The following is a 13,465-nucleotide window of genomic DNA, read 5'->3' as shown; positions in this document are numbered from 1 at the left end:
ATTGTTGAGAAGTTTGATACTTTGATACTTAATATCCTGACAATTATAAATTTAAAGAAAATTTAAAACTCATAATTGATTAATAATAAAAAAGCTTAGAATTAATAATATTGATGTTATATAATAATTGTAGAATAATTATTATTGAAAAAACTTTTTTAAGCAATATTAAAATTATCGCCTCATTTTCGAACGCGCTCTTCCATTTTCGCGGCAGAGTGCGCAATTGCGCATGCGTACACTAAGCATGATAACAAAATAAGATGGCCGATCAACGAAACAAATAGAGCGCCGTTGTAAATAACAAATGGTTCAAACACATTTTAAAACGGAATTTCTTTAAAAATCAGCCACTACACGGAATTCTGGAATCGCCTCGGTATTGGTGTTTCGTGTTTCCACATTGTGGAATCATTATAGTGACTGGCAACGTGCAGTGGTGCATTCCAAGCCACGATTCATCGTTGAATGCGTCACGCGTGTGCATGATCATTGAAGAGAGCAATTAAGGAAGGAGCGAGTTGAGAATTACACATCGCCAGAATGCAATTGCGAAAGCAAGATTACCTCGCGTTACATCTCCGCTTACGGCTCGCCTAGCTCCTCATGCTAGTCTCGTCTTCCGAATTGCTTGAAACACAGCATGAAGGAGATGCTTGGAGGGTGCTGCGTGTGTTCTGATGAGAGGGGTTGGACTGAAAATCCATTAGTGTATTGTGATGGCCAAGGTTGTACCGTTGCTGTACACCAAGGTTTGTTTGTTACGTAGATTATTACTATATTTTACACAGGATTGTATAGTTTTTAAATAGGAATATTCAATTGCAATGGTATGTTATGGTATGTTTTTCAGCTTGCTATGGTATTGTTACGGTACCCACAGGACCATGGTATTGCAGAAAATGTGAGTCACAGGAACGTAGTGCTCGTGTGGTAAGTTTTATAAATGATTTTTTTTTAAATTATATTTTATTTTATTTTTTAATTACTTTATAGCGCTGTGAATTATGTCCAAGTCGAGATGGAGCTCTTAAGAGAACAGATCAAGCCGGATGGGCACATGTGGTCTGTGCTCTTTATATTCCAGAAGTTAGATTTGGTAATGTGACAACAATGGAACCAATTATTTTACAATTGATACCATCTGAAAGATTCAGTAAGGTAAAGATTTTTTAAACTAGAGTAATTTTTTCTGATAATTATTTAAGATAAATTATATAATATAATCATTGCAGTCATGTTACATTTGTGAAGAACAAGGAAGAGGTAGTAGAGCAAATGTAGGAGCCTGTATGCAGTGCAACAAGACTGGCTGCAGGCAGCAATTTCATGTTACTTGTGCTCAGGCTCTTGGTTTGCTTTGTGAAGAAGCTGGCAATTATTTAGATAATGTGAAATATTGTGGATATTGTCAACATCATTACTCAAAATTGGTTTGTGTATTATTTAAAAAATATCTCTATATAATTTGAATTAATTACTTCAATCTTGATTATCATAATTTTATTTCATTTATAGAAAAAAGGTGGTAATGTAAAAACAATACCACCTTATAAACCAATACCTGCTGATAACGGTTCGTCAGATTCATCTCCTGAAAAAGAAGCAGAGACCCCGATAAAATCTTCATCAAGTGGTAAACGAAAGAGTTCCAGCTCTAAATCTGCTACAAATTCTAAAAACAAATCAAATACTAGTCCAAGTCTAGAAATAAATGGCGTTGCTGATGATAAAAGCAGTAGCGGCCGTAATACACCCAAAGACAACACCACAAATTCCAGTAAATTCACCACTTCCAACTTCGTAGAAACGATCGTCACCCAATCGGAGAGTGTGTTTGGACATGACGGAACAACATCCACCACTGCCACTATGGCAACAACAATTAAATCTGGATCGAACTCAAGCTCTGGCCACAAAAGTAGTGGACAAACGAAATCGAATTCTTCATCATCGAACAAGACTTCGAGTCACAGTAAAAAGAGAAAGACAGGGGCACGAACACCGACTGTAATAGGAAACGAAAATTCAAATCAGTCAGTCAGTTCTGAAGCCAGTGGTTCAGTTGTGGTTGCCGTCAGTTCTGTTATGCAGCAAACTGTATCGAGTAATAATGTACAAACAACTATAACGGAAGCTACAAGCTTAAGTACGACCACTGAACCGGAAAAATCAAAAAAGGTAAATAAAAATTTATAAAAAAATATTTTTTTTCATGTTGGCATATTTTATATTCTCAAATATTCTTATTAAGTTAAAGGTGGAAAGTCCCATTCAATCATCATCAAACACTCCAGTCGCTACCGAAGTGACTACTACACCTGTGATAATGGCAGTAACACAATCTCAATCATCAATTGTTACTCAGTCACCAACAACTACTTCAAATAGTATAGTAGTATCAGTTCCATTGACTGCAACTTCGTTATCTAGTACAGTGCAGAGTGTGGTAACAAGTGCTCCAACTCTATATCAGCAGTTGCAACAAAGTATCATAACTACTGCAGCCGCTACAGAAGCCAGAACGAATGCTATGTCGAATTCAGAAAGATTTATCACAGAAGAAACTCCAGCTAAAAGATCTCGGTAAGTTCGGATTAAAATCTTAATATTGATTTTTTTTTTTTTTTTTTCAATTTGAAATTCCTGTTTAGCAATAAGAATAATAATAATATTATTATTATAAATATTTTTTTTTAAATTTTTAATTTATATTAATATTAGGCTAAATATCACAATAATTTATAAAATAGATATACAGTATGAAAAGAAGCAAGTATGAAATTTCATGAAAATTTGAACAATTTAAAATGCGCGCCAAAATTGAACGCATCAAAATGGTTGACTAATTGGATAAACAAGTCTTTTTGTTTTTAACCTTTTATGTTTCGTAAAAATTATTCAGATATAAAAAAATCTCATTTAATATAGATTTCATTCAAAATATCATTTCATTAAGATAGTATTGCATTGCTTAAAATCTTCGAAAAATATTGTGTTTATTAAAAGATGTTCGCGACACTATTACAAATTATACAAATGGAAGAACGAATTCAGGATTACTTTTTATTACATTTTTATATAATGTATATTGCAAAAAAATTCTGACAGAAAGAAATTATTGTAAACAACTGTGATTTTTTTAACGTTTTTTAGTTTGTCTGTAGCTTTAAGAATACGTTGAGGTTATGTTTGTTTTTTCTACCACAAGGGGCCTCAAGGGCAACGAACGAAGGAAAGGAATAACGTGATGTTAACAGTAGTGCACAACGGTCTGTTTATGTTACATTTTATATAATACTCATTTCTGCAGAATTTTTTGAATATTTTTATTTTTAAAATTACATGAAAAAAAGTTAATGAAGAATAGAATGTAACTGGATACGTAAATATGCATTTTGTTACTTTCTTAGTTCTCAATCATCAGATAAGCAAGAAAAACCTCGCAAACCAAAACGTGGGTCATCAAATAGTCAGCCAGCATTGCCACAAGTACAACCACAAACACAACAACAATCTCAACCAACCGCTTCATCTGTAGTAACATCAGTGTCTAGCAGTGCAGTGGTAACAACATCCAAAAGAGGAGCAAGAAGTAATCATCAAACTCCTCCACCTGCTGTAACTGTCGCACCTGTACCATCTATTATTCAAGGACCAACACTGAGCAGTGGGCATTTTAGTAGTATTGGCTCTAGTTCTACAAACACTATGGGTCCTACTGTCAAAGAATCTCCTCCAAGTAGTCCAGGTTCTGAAAGTATGAGTAGTAATGGACCAGGAAGGAGAAAAAGGAAAAGCGCAAGTGCGGCTTCTACAACACCAACACCTTCTGCATCTAGTACTCCAACACTCACGAATCCGAAAGAAGAAAAAGATGTAAAATTGTAAGAAATAGAAATGATTGATATAATAAAATGATTTATTATGTAAATAAATTTAATTTGAATATATATTAGATTTCAGAATGGAGTTAGTGCACCACATATGTTAGGAAATCAGTTAAATCCAACATCTACAATGGCACAAAAAATGTCTGATACCCTTTCCCAAGAATTAGAAGCTCATTCTATTTTTACAGAAGCTAGTAATTCTACAACAAATTTAGTTGGTCCACAATTACATAGTCGAGTAATTGCATCTGTAAGTATTTTTTAAGAAATCATTTTAATATGATTTTATTTTTTAAAAGAAAATAAGAAGATATTTCGATTCTAACCGTAATATTGTTTTACAAACAGATACGGTCCAATCAAACAGGTGCACCGCCCACGTCATTTTCTTCGGTTTTTAACTCTTCTAACAATACAAACACTAATACAAGCACTACCACTAATGCTAGTACAACCAATACCGGTTCTTTAGGCGGTGGAGCAATACCCCAAACACTTGACCAACTTTTAGAAAGACAATGGGAGCAAGGAAGTCAATTCCTGATGGAGCAAGCCCAGCACTTTGACAGTGAGTGTACGGCAAGGAAAAACATGCTTTCAGTTGCATGGGTTTGGTAAAATTGGGGATTTCCTCATTCGATCGAAAAATGAATGCATGGATTATTTTGTTTATTGTATCTTCATTGAATAATAGACTTGTACATCAAAGATACGTAATCAAAATTATACTGCTTTCTGGCTTGTTTAATTCATTAATCGTTATATGGATTAAAGAGAAGTTTTACAAATCATAAAATTTTTTTTTATAGTCGCTTCTCTACTTTCTTGTCTTCATCAATTGAGAGCGGAAAATCTTAGGTTAGAGGAACATGTAAATAGTCTTCTGCAAAGAAGAGATCACCTATTGGCTGTGAATGCTAGACTTGCAATTCCTTTGACAACTCAACCTAGTGCACACCCAGGTAATTTACTTGGTTTGTCTTATTGAATATTTAAACATTTTAAATATTTAACAGAAAATTCTATTTTATTCGTAAATTATAGTGAACAATATACATCCAACAGTCAACCCATCGCACCCCAATGTCCCACATCCCGATGTTCCACCAGGAGCCGCGGCCCCTGTTCCAAGAGTTACTAGGGAACCACGAGTAAACAACACATACATGCCTCATTCGAGTTCCAGTAATCATTCTGCGACGTTAGAAAATGGTTTACCTCCAGATCCATCTCCTCCAGCTGCAGCTTCATTGTCACAATATCAGCACCGAACATCGTTAATTGCACCTCAGCCAAGTCCAACAATTAGGTAATATAATTATGCTTTATTAATTATGAATACTGTTATTGCAAAATTAATTTTTTGCAATTATTGTATACAGACACAGCCCAGCTGGAAATGCGTATCATCAAGGACAACCTAGTAATATAGTATCTCCGGCACCGGCTAGTAATTCTAGTGTAGTGAGAAACTCATCTGTTACACCAGATCCTCTACGTGGAGTACCAAGGTAAAAGAATTTATTGCTATAGTAAAACAAAATATCTTTATTATCTTTTAATTATTTCTTTTTAATTCTTTCTTAATTTTGAAGTGATTTTAAATTAAAAGAATAATATTGTAAGAAATAGTAAAACAAAATGAATTTTCAAAATAGATATCCATATAATATATTTCTGCACATAAAAAAAACATAATTTTATATTTTAGATCAGTGCCACAATCGTCGAGCAATTATATGCCTTCAATGTATCAACCTACAATGTCCAGTCTGACAAGTAATCAAGTAGGTAATGTTCATAATCTTCATTCGCATGGACCTTCTCCACCCAGTCATGGACCACCAGGAAAACCCAGCTGAAGATAGGTGGAAAGCAAAGAAAAGTATACTGCGTCCGATGACAGTAGACGTGGTGAGGTGTCATCGCCGTCCGAGGCGTGCTACCATCTTTGAAAAATGAACAGAGGGAAGTCGTTTATCCTTCGTGCTTCTTTGCTAATTAGTTCGATCTTTGACTGGTCTCTGATCAATAAGTGTGATCAGTTTGATAATTCAGTATCTATTGATAAAGTTTATATAAAATATTAACCAAAAGAAAATGTACAATCATTTATCAATAATTGTAATTCACACTTTTATTGTTTTTTGATAAATTTCGAGAGCAATTCTATCTGCTCAAAGTTAGATTAATTCTATAATAAACAGGATAATAGAGGCCTTGCAAATTCGAACGAAGAAGCAATTTAGAAATAGAAACTTTTTTTCTTTTTTTTTTTTCTTCTCTCTCTTTCTCTCACTCTCTCTTTTTTTCTCTTTCCTTTGGTTGCACGTCATCGAGCACGTCTGAGACAATCTTAACATCATCATTATCCATCATTGTCATCGATATTGTATGATGAAACAGTAAATCCGCAGATGTACAAATTGTAGATTGTAAGTTAATCGCGACTAATAGCAATAATGATTATGAAGTAGATGTACATTTTACAAAAAAAAAAAAAAAGAAATCATGTGTGAGTCTGGTGGTACGACAAGGTCACTCATTTTTTCTATAAAGACATCTTTTTCTAAATGTTTCACTATTATTTTAATAGAAATTTATTTTGCGGATTTCTTTTAGTAAACTCGCAAAAGATAAAATTAAAATTGTAAATATTTTGTAATTGACCCATTTCACGACCCAACCGATGTATATTTTAATCTTATATGTATATATATATACGTATATATATAACGTACAATATACTTAGCATATAATTTGAGCACTGCCTTCCATCAATGAAATGGCCGTGAAATGGGTCGAGGAAGTTATTTTTATTCATAGAATAATGGTTCTTATGGTTTCTTCAGAGCGGTTAATCGAACTACGATCATTAGACGGGAATTAAGAAAACAATTGAAGTTATATCTAAATGAAATATTATTACGCGCTTCGTTTTCGCATAAAAAAATCCATTTGCGATTGTTCTTGATTATATCTTGCCTTTTTTTAATGGCAGCACATTTTATTTGGATTATTCTATCAATAATATAGAATTTCGACTTTTGTCGATATGAGAGACCTAATCAAAAAATAAAAAAATAAAAAAAAAAATCATGATAATTTTAGCTCGAAATTAGAGCTATTTCTATTAATTAATGAAATTCTATTCGTTAAAAATTAAAAGTTATATAATAAAGAGTACAATAATCTTTTGTCTCTCAGTTCGTCAAAATAAAAAAAATTTCATTTAAGAATTATCTATATTTTAACGTTAAAATGTGAATTTAGTTTTGTTTTTTAATTAATATTTAGCTAGTAAGAATTTTTACACTAATCTTTTTTATTCTGTTGTAGGAAATAAAATTTTAAAACGAAAAAGTCAATGTTACCATGTTGTGTTCTCAATTGGAAAGTATTATTTTTATGGACGGACAATTTTCGATAATGAAAAATAACGAATGTTCATAAGGAATCCAGAAAAACCACTAGGCTTACTTAGTATGATAAATGCGGCATCAAGCGTTCACGTCACCACTCAGGGAAAATCGATTTATTAAAATTCTATCGAGTTTTCTTCATGTACATCAATTGTAGCGAGCACGAAGAACACTATTTCATATCATACATTTTTGATTACCCAAAGAACTTTCTTTCTTATTTTACTTTCTTTATTGCTTCGTAGTACTTAAGTGTGAAATAATGAATTATTCGAGTAATTTCATGAAACAAAAAAAAATATTTAAGCTTTTCAACAATTTTTTATGAAAATTTATGTATTATTTTTAAAGTGTATGGTATAGCAATATAGTGTTCAATGCTACAATTTGAAGAAAATAATATTCATAATTGATGATTTATAGTCGAAAGTATGAAAATATATGGTTTTTCCAAAAAAATCAAGTGATTATTGAAGACAACGGTGCGTTTTTATTGACGAAGAATATTTTATGCGTTTATCATCTCAATGTAATGTTGCTGTACTTTTTAAGAAGATAATATACATTATAGAAGAAGGGCAAGAGAGAATGAGAGAGAAGAAAGAGCAAAAAAAAAAAGGCGAGAACAAAGCGTGTATAAGTGAAGTGTTAAAAAACAGAGAGCAGTTAATGATAATGATATTTTTACACAGCAGACCGTGCCAAATTTTTGCAATCGAATCATTGAACTCCCTTGAAACACTTGAGCAACACGTGCCTAAGTAACTGTTGTTTAAAATCTTGGGACTGGAATTGCTTTATATGATGGAAAATGAAGAATAGAAAGTGAAATTTAAACATTGCCCCCCCCTTTTTTTTTTTTTTTTTTTTATGCTCTCAATTATTTTGTGTTCATTTTTAAAATTCTTCGTGTACAAATAAATTATTGTGTTCCTAATCCGCAGTGGATCGACTGCCAGAGATTTTTTTCGCTTGAAAATTAATTAACTTTAATTTGACCAAAGTCTTTTCTAATTCTAGGCTACATTGGATTTATACAGAATGGACAAAAAATAAAAACGGAAATGTTTTTATGTTTAAAATTCAAACAAACAAAATTCTTTTTCTCGAATTGTACCAAGATTGTTTCAAATAAATATTTTTTTTTGTTTAAATTTTGTATAAATTCAATATGATGAGTTCATTAGACTTTTCTATTCTCTTGTAGTTTAATTGTAACTTAAATATTTGGTACCTATATAACTTATGTACACAAGAATCATGCGTTTAGGATAGATACGGTGTATCGTTAGATTTGTTCGTATTAAGGACTTAGTATGCTCATGATAATAATATCGAACAAAATAATTATTCAAAAATCAGCGAAACAACGAGCAAAAACTATTTATTGGATAAATTAATTGCAGACTGCTCGAGTGCACTGGAAAGAGACCACGTAGTCCCATTGATGAGATAAAAATCAATTTATTTCCCAGCCGTGCCGACATAAGAAAAAAAAAAAAAAGACATTCAAACAATTGTAAATCATGAAATCACAATGTCCAAGCGGCAGCAATGCTTTGATTGGCCGAAATATTGGCACAGATTGTATTGTAGCATTTTGATACTCGAGATACTCTTCGCTAAGAATCATTGTTGGACAATTGAGTGTGTAAAAAGAGAGGAGAGAAATGAAAAAAAGAGGGAAAAAAAAAAAAAAAAAAATATGTGTGCAAGTGAACCAAACTTGTCGCCGTTTGTGAAGCGTGTTTTCATTTTTCTACGAGAGTTAGCTAAATATCCCTCCCGCGTCTCTGGACGAACGAACAGGCATAAGTAAATTCATTGTAAAAATAATTGTAATGCATAAAGAAGAAACGATAGCTAGAGAGAATGGAATAATGGAAGGAGATGAATTTATTCGTCTCGATCCACTTGTCGGTTTTCCCAAGAAAACATATGCCGGTTAAATAACGGTGAAATTTACTACTATTGTACTACTACTAGATATTTGTAAAAAAACGTTTGAAAGTCAAATATTTTTCGTTTTTTGGGACAGCCTACAAGTTGTAGAAAGCGCTGGCTATTTGTGTAAAAAGATGAAAGAGTATATCGAGAGAACACTTTGAAGGTTGCCGCCTCCTCCGGTAATAATCTTTTGTATATTTTCAAGCGAGCAATTAAAAAATCCGGGGCTGCTCCGTGGCTAATTTACCTTTAAACTGTCCTCGTATTACGTACGTTTATACACGTATCCATCTAAGGAAATAAGGGAAAGGAATGTGTCGAGCGAAATATATGCCATATATGTTTCCATATAGCTTGGAAAAAAGTTTTCTTATGGGAGAAAAGGCTGATTTTTTTTTCTTTTTTTTTTTTTTTTTTTTTTTCTCAATGCGTTTAACATAATTTTCTGGTGACATCGTCCACCCCTAATTCAGGTACCCTGAATTTAATCGAATTAATTATCTGTAGGATAGGATATTGTTACTTTAATTTTTTTGTACTATTAAGTTATCAAAAATTTCAAATTCAAGACCTCGAGTCTTTTAAGCATACTTTCATATTGTTATGAAATCTGCTCAAGATTATAAGTAACTACGGGTGCTCAAATTTATCTTGGAATGTAGATATTTTATTTAATAAATTTTTAATGCTAATACAATTAAGAAAAGTGTAAGATTCACTTCTTTAAAATCTTTAAAATTTGTAGAGTATGGGGTATAAGAAAATATGTTAATTTCTATAAAGAATATATTACACGAAATTACGAAGTAAGGGAAATCATTGATTTAAAAAATTCAGGAGCCAACACGGCTAGATTAAGATTCTTTGTCTCGAATTGGATATCTAGAAACTTTCACCTTTATATTTATATCCATTAAGATTTTTCACCGTCGAATCGAAACAAAAAGGCATGAAGGGATGGACGAGAGCTCACAAAAAAAAGTTTATCCTGACGACGCATTGATGCTATATAGTCGTACATTTTCAACTTTTCCTCTGCTTTTCATACTCTGTTCAAAGAAAATGCAGACGAAAGTTGGGCGAAACAATGTTCATGCACGATGTCGTCCCCGTCAAAATTGAAAACTCGTCCCGGAGTCGCGTGGATCGGTTCCAAATCCAGGGATGTAAATCTGTGCGATACGATTTTGTAATGTAATTGTGCATACGGAAGCATGTAATAAAAAATGAGTAAACGATGACAGTATCGTTCATCTCGACCTGCTTTCCTGCTTTTGGATATCCTCCTTTTCCAATAATTTAAATTATTGTTTTCGCATTTAAATTTTTTCGTTTATTTTATTTATAAAAGGTATCTTAATCAACGAAGAAAATTATAATTATATTTTGTCGGTCCTTTTATGAATTATAATTATATATTATAAAATGAAATTAATTGTTTTTTTCTTTTTTTTTTCTTTTAGTTGATTTCAAATAATTTCATTATTTTGCAGCATCGTGGAGGAAAATTTGAATGCAAGATATTGAAGAGTTTGTTGAGTTCCTTCCCTTTCGAAACGAAGAAGGAAAACATAGCTACTCGTCTGGAATGGAAGCACGACTATCTCCAGACAAATCCCTGACGTTTGCCTCAGTGCCGGCCAACGATCGTGGGAAGTCTCACCTGCGACCTCGTCTCCGACGAATCAATATTACACGAGAGTGTACGAATATACTATGTTTCATGGATACAACTGAAAGATATTCTTATCAGAAACATCCAAAAATTGATCCTTCCAGTGTGATGTCAAATCAAATATACAATTTAATATTATATATTTAACATAAATTACACGCTTATTATATCAATATGCATCTCTGGGAGAGATGTTTTTTAATTTAACATTTAAATTTTCATTTAAAAAATTAGTGTTACACGAAATAAAAAAAAAATTAATTTTAGGAACCAGTTGACACACGTGTCTTCTCTTATTATCTCTTTTTATCTTCATCTTTTGGGGAGAGGAAGCTTCAATCTCTCATCACGACTGAGCAATGCCCAATGTGAAGTAATAGGATTTCATCGAGCTCGAGTTTTCACGCTGGATTTCACCATGGATTTTAGATTCTTATCTTTCTTCTGTATTCAACTCCTAGGAATACTTTTATCAAATCCTATCATTGCTTATTTATTCATTCGCAATTAACAAATTCCAAGTTTTTTTCCATTTCTGAATTTAATCTCAAAATTTTATCTTAAAACCTGTCTCGTTTTTATATTTATATTTTGCAATTGTTATGATATTAGGCAAATTGTGAAGATTAAAAGGCATAAAGCTCGAGAAATTCTTGGAATTTGCCACTGATCGTCCACTAATGACAATCGTATCAAGTGTTATATTGTCTACACCGATAATCGTGCGAAGCATATTTGGGGGGAGCTACAAGTATAAAAGTATTTCAACAGAGTGTTCTGAGAGGGGATGATTTCGTTGGAACTTCGGAAAACACCCCGAAGCACGCAGCTGCCCAGGTTTTTGCGTGCCCCAATTTTCACCCTGTGGGGCTGGAGCCTGTAGGGGAGTTGAAGAGTGGATGGATGCTCTCTTTTGCCCAGAACACCTCCCCCAGTAAGTGTAATGGAACCCCCAGCTTCTTCTGTCTGTGGATGTAACATTGTTAATTCTGTTCTCAGGTTTCTACATTCAAACCATTATCTATGAATTTGATATATTTCCTTTTTTTTTTTTTTTTATTTGCTTCACCTTTGTTCTTTACTAATTTGTTTGGATTGGCTTTTTTTTTTTTTTTTTTTAGTTGAAACTTAGGAGTTAGATGGAAAAGGAGGGATGAATCTGAGTGAGAAAGGTGGATTTCTAATGGCAATGAAATTAGATATTTATAAGAAAATAAAAAAAGAAAATCAGATATTGTTCTTTAAAATTGAATAAATTAAAAATTATAATTTTTTTATATATCCATCTGAGGTAAGATGTTACATAATAGATTAATATGAACTAGATGCTACGGCATTACTACATGAATCGTGAATTAATACTTTATTTGTGTGTCACTCCAGCTGCGAGGATCAACACAAGTGCGACCCCTCGTGACAAGCGGGTGCTCTTAATGCGCGTCTGATACGCGAAAGGGAGTGCAGCCACGATTCTATGGTTTGCTAATTTTCACGGGATCACGGTACCGTGACGTTCAAGCCGATTAGGTTCAACCTGGGTTATTGAACTTTCACGCCTTCCCTTAACCGCTGGATTCATCTATGATAAAAGCGTTGAAAAATAATTTAAGCCTCATACTCAACGTTTATGAATAATATGAAAGTATTTGATCAAATTATTATAGTTATTTTAATGTTATTGCTGGAAAGAAAAAGAAAGTAAAAAAGGAATATTAGATATTATCAATATTTAATATCTTTTCCTAATCATATCACACATGATACTCAATATTTGAAAGTACAAGTGTTAAAAAATTGATACACTATAAAGAGGTAAGAGAGATAAGGACAGGCTGTGGACACAGCTGGATCAACTGTCGATAGGTCACAGTTTCAGAGATTATCTGATGAGCAATCTTTTATTATCGTCTAATCTTATTTAACTTTGACTTTTTTTTTATCATATTTTAAAGCTCCTTAGAAGTACTTAGTTGACTACGATATTGGTAAATAAATTATTTTATCTATCATGCTTTATCGTGGTTAATTACATTTGTTTAATTATATATTTGACCGAATATCATTCATTTTTTAAAGAGAAAAATATTTCTTTTGCAGTTGTGTTATTCCGGATTGATACATACACACATAACGAGCATTGCGTAACAAATATAAAATAAAATAAAACAATCAAAAATAAAGGAAAGAAGAAGAAGAAGAAACACATTCAGCAAAGATCGAAACCGCTTCGTACGTCCCAGGGGACGTGTATATCGTCCCTAATTGTCCACAAATCGACGACCACCCTCGATTTCCGAACCGTTAAGTACAACCACCTCTCGGGGCACCAGGGGCGTTCCGCTAGCTTTCTCTTGAGGGGCGCCTGATACAACGGGGTAGAATATGGATTCAATTACACCTCATTGTGCTACGGTGTCTATAAACAATGCTGTTTTCACAGCTGATAGCGGCCCACGTTCTTCTGCGGGTCCATGAAGTTAGAAGTTGACCGAATCTAATTTTAAGTGAAACAGTCTGTGATCCTCTTT

General features: G+C 32.9%; 1 protein-coding gene across 6 annotated transcripts; it reads left to right on the top strand.

Annotated features, from left to right (window-relative positions):
• Positions 1-236: 236 nt before the first annotated feature.
• Alh (coiled coil domain containing protein Alhambra) lies at positions 237-12,656 on the top strand. Of its 6 annotated transcripts, XR_015291578.1 has the most exons (17): positions 259-752; positions 854-933; positions 997-1,161; positions 1,236-1,433; positions 1,519-1,636; positions 1,808-2,181; positions 2,255-2,586; positions 3,414-3,887; positions 3,960-4,143; positions 4,242-4,461; positions 4,703-4,855; positions 4,938-5,202; positions 5,276-5,404; positions 5,605-5,680; positions 10,756-11,871; positions 12,059-12,228; positions 12,321-12,656. XR_015291578.1 is itself a non-coding variant. In XM_086906145.1 (14 exons), exons 1-14 carry the CDS (start codon positions 644-646, stop codon positions 10,882-10,884), a joined length of 3,177 nt encoding a protein of 1,058 aa, XP_086762271.1. In that variant the 5' UTR covers positions 237-643; the 3' UTR covers positions 10,885-11,144. The 6 variants fall into 6 exon arrangements, 4 of the variants coding, with proteins under 4 accessions (XP_086762271.1, XP_086762273.1, XP_086762272.1 ...); XR_015291577.1 differs by having other exon boundaries at positions 237-752; positions 1,519-2,181; positions 5,605-5,684; XM_086906145.1 differs by lacking the exons at positions 12,059-12,228; positions 12,321-12,656 and having other exon boundaries at positions 237-752; positions 1,519-2,181; positions 10,756-11,144.
• The last annotated feature ends 809 nt before the right edge of the window (positions 12,657-13,465 follow it).

Source organism: Apis florea, unplaced genomic scaffold, assembly GCF_048593485.1.
Source record: "Apis florea isolate Af1SG1 unplaced genomic scaffold, ASM4859348v1 contig_2492_pilon, whole genome shotgun sequence".
NCBI lineage: Eukaryota > Metazoa > Arthropoda > Insecta > Hymenoptera > Apidae > Apis > Apis florea.
Note: the sequence above shows the minus strand (reverse complement) of the source record. Positions and strands in the feature narration are given on the sequence as shown.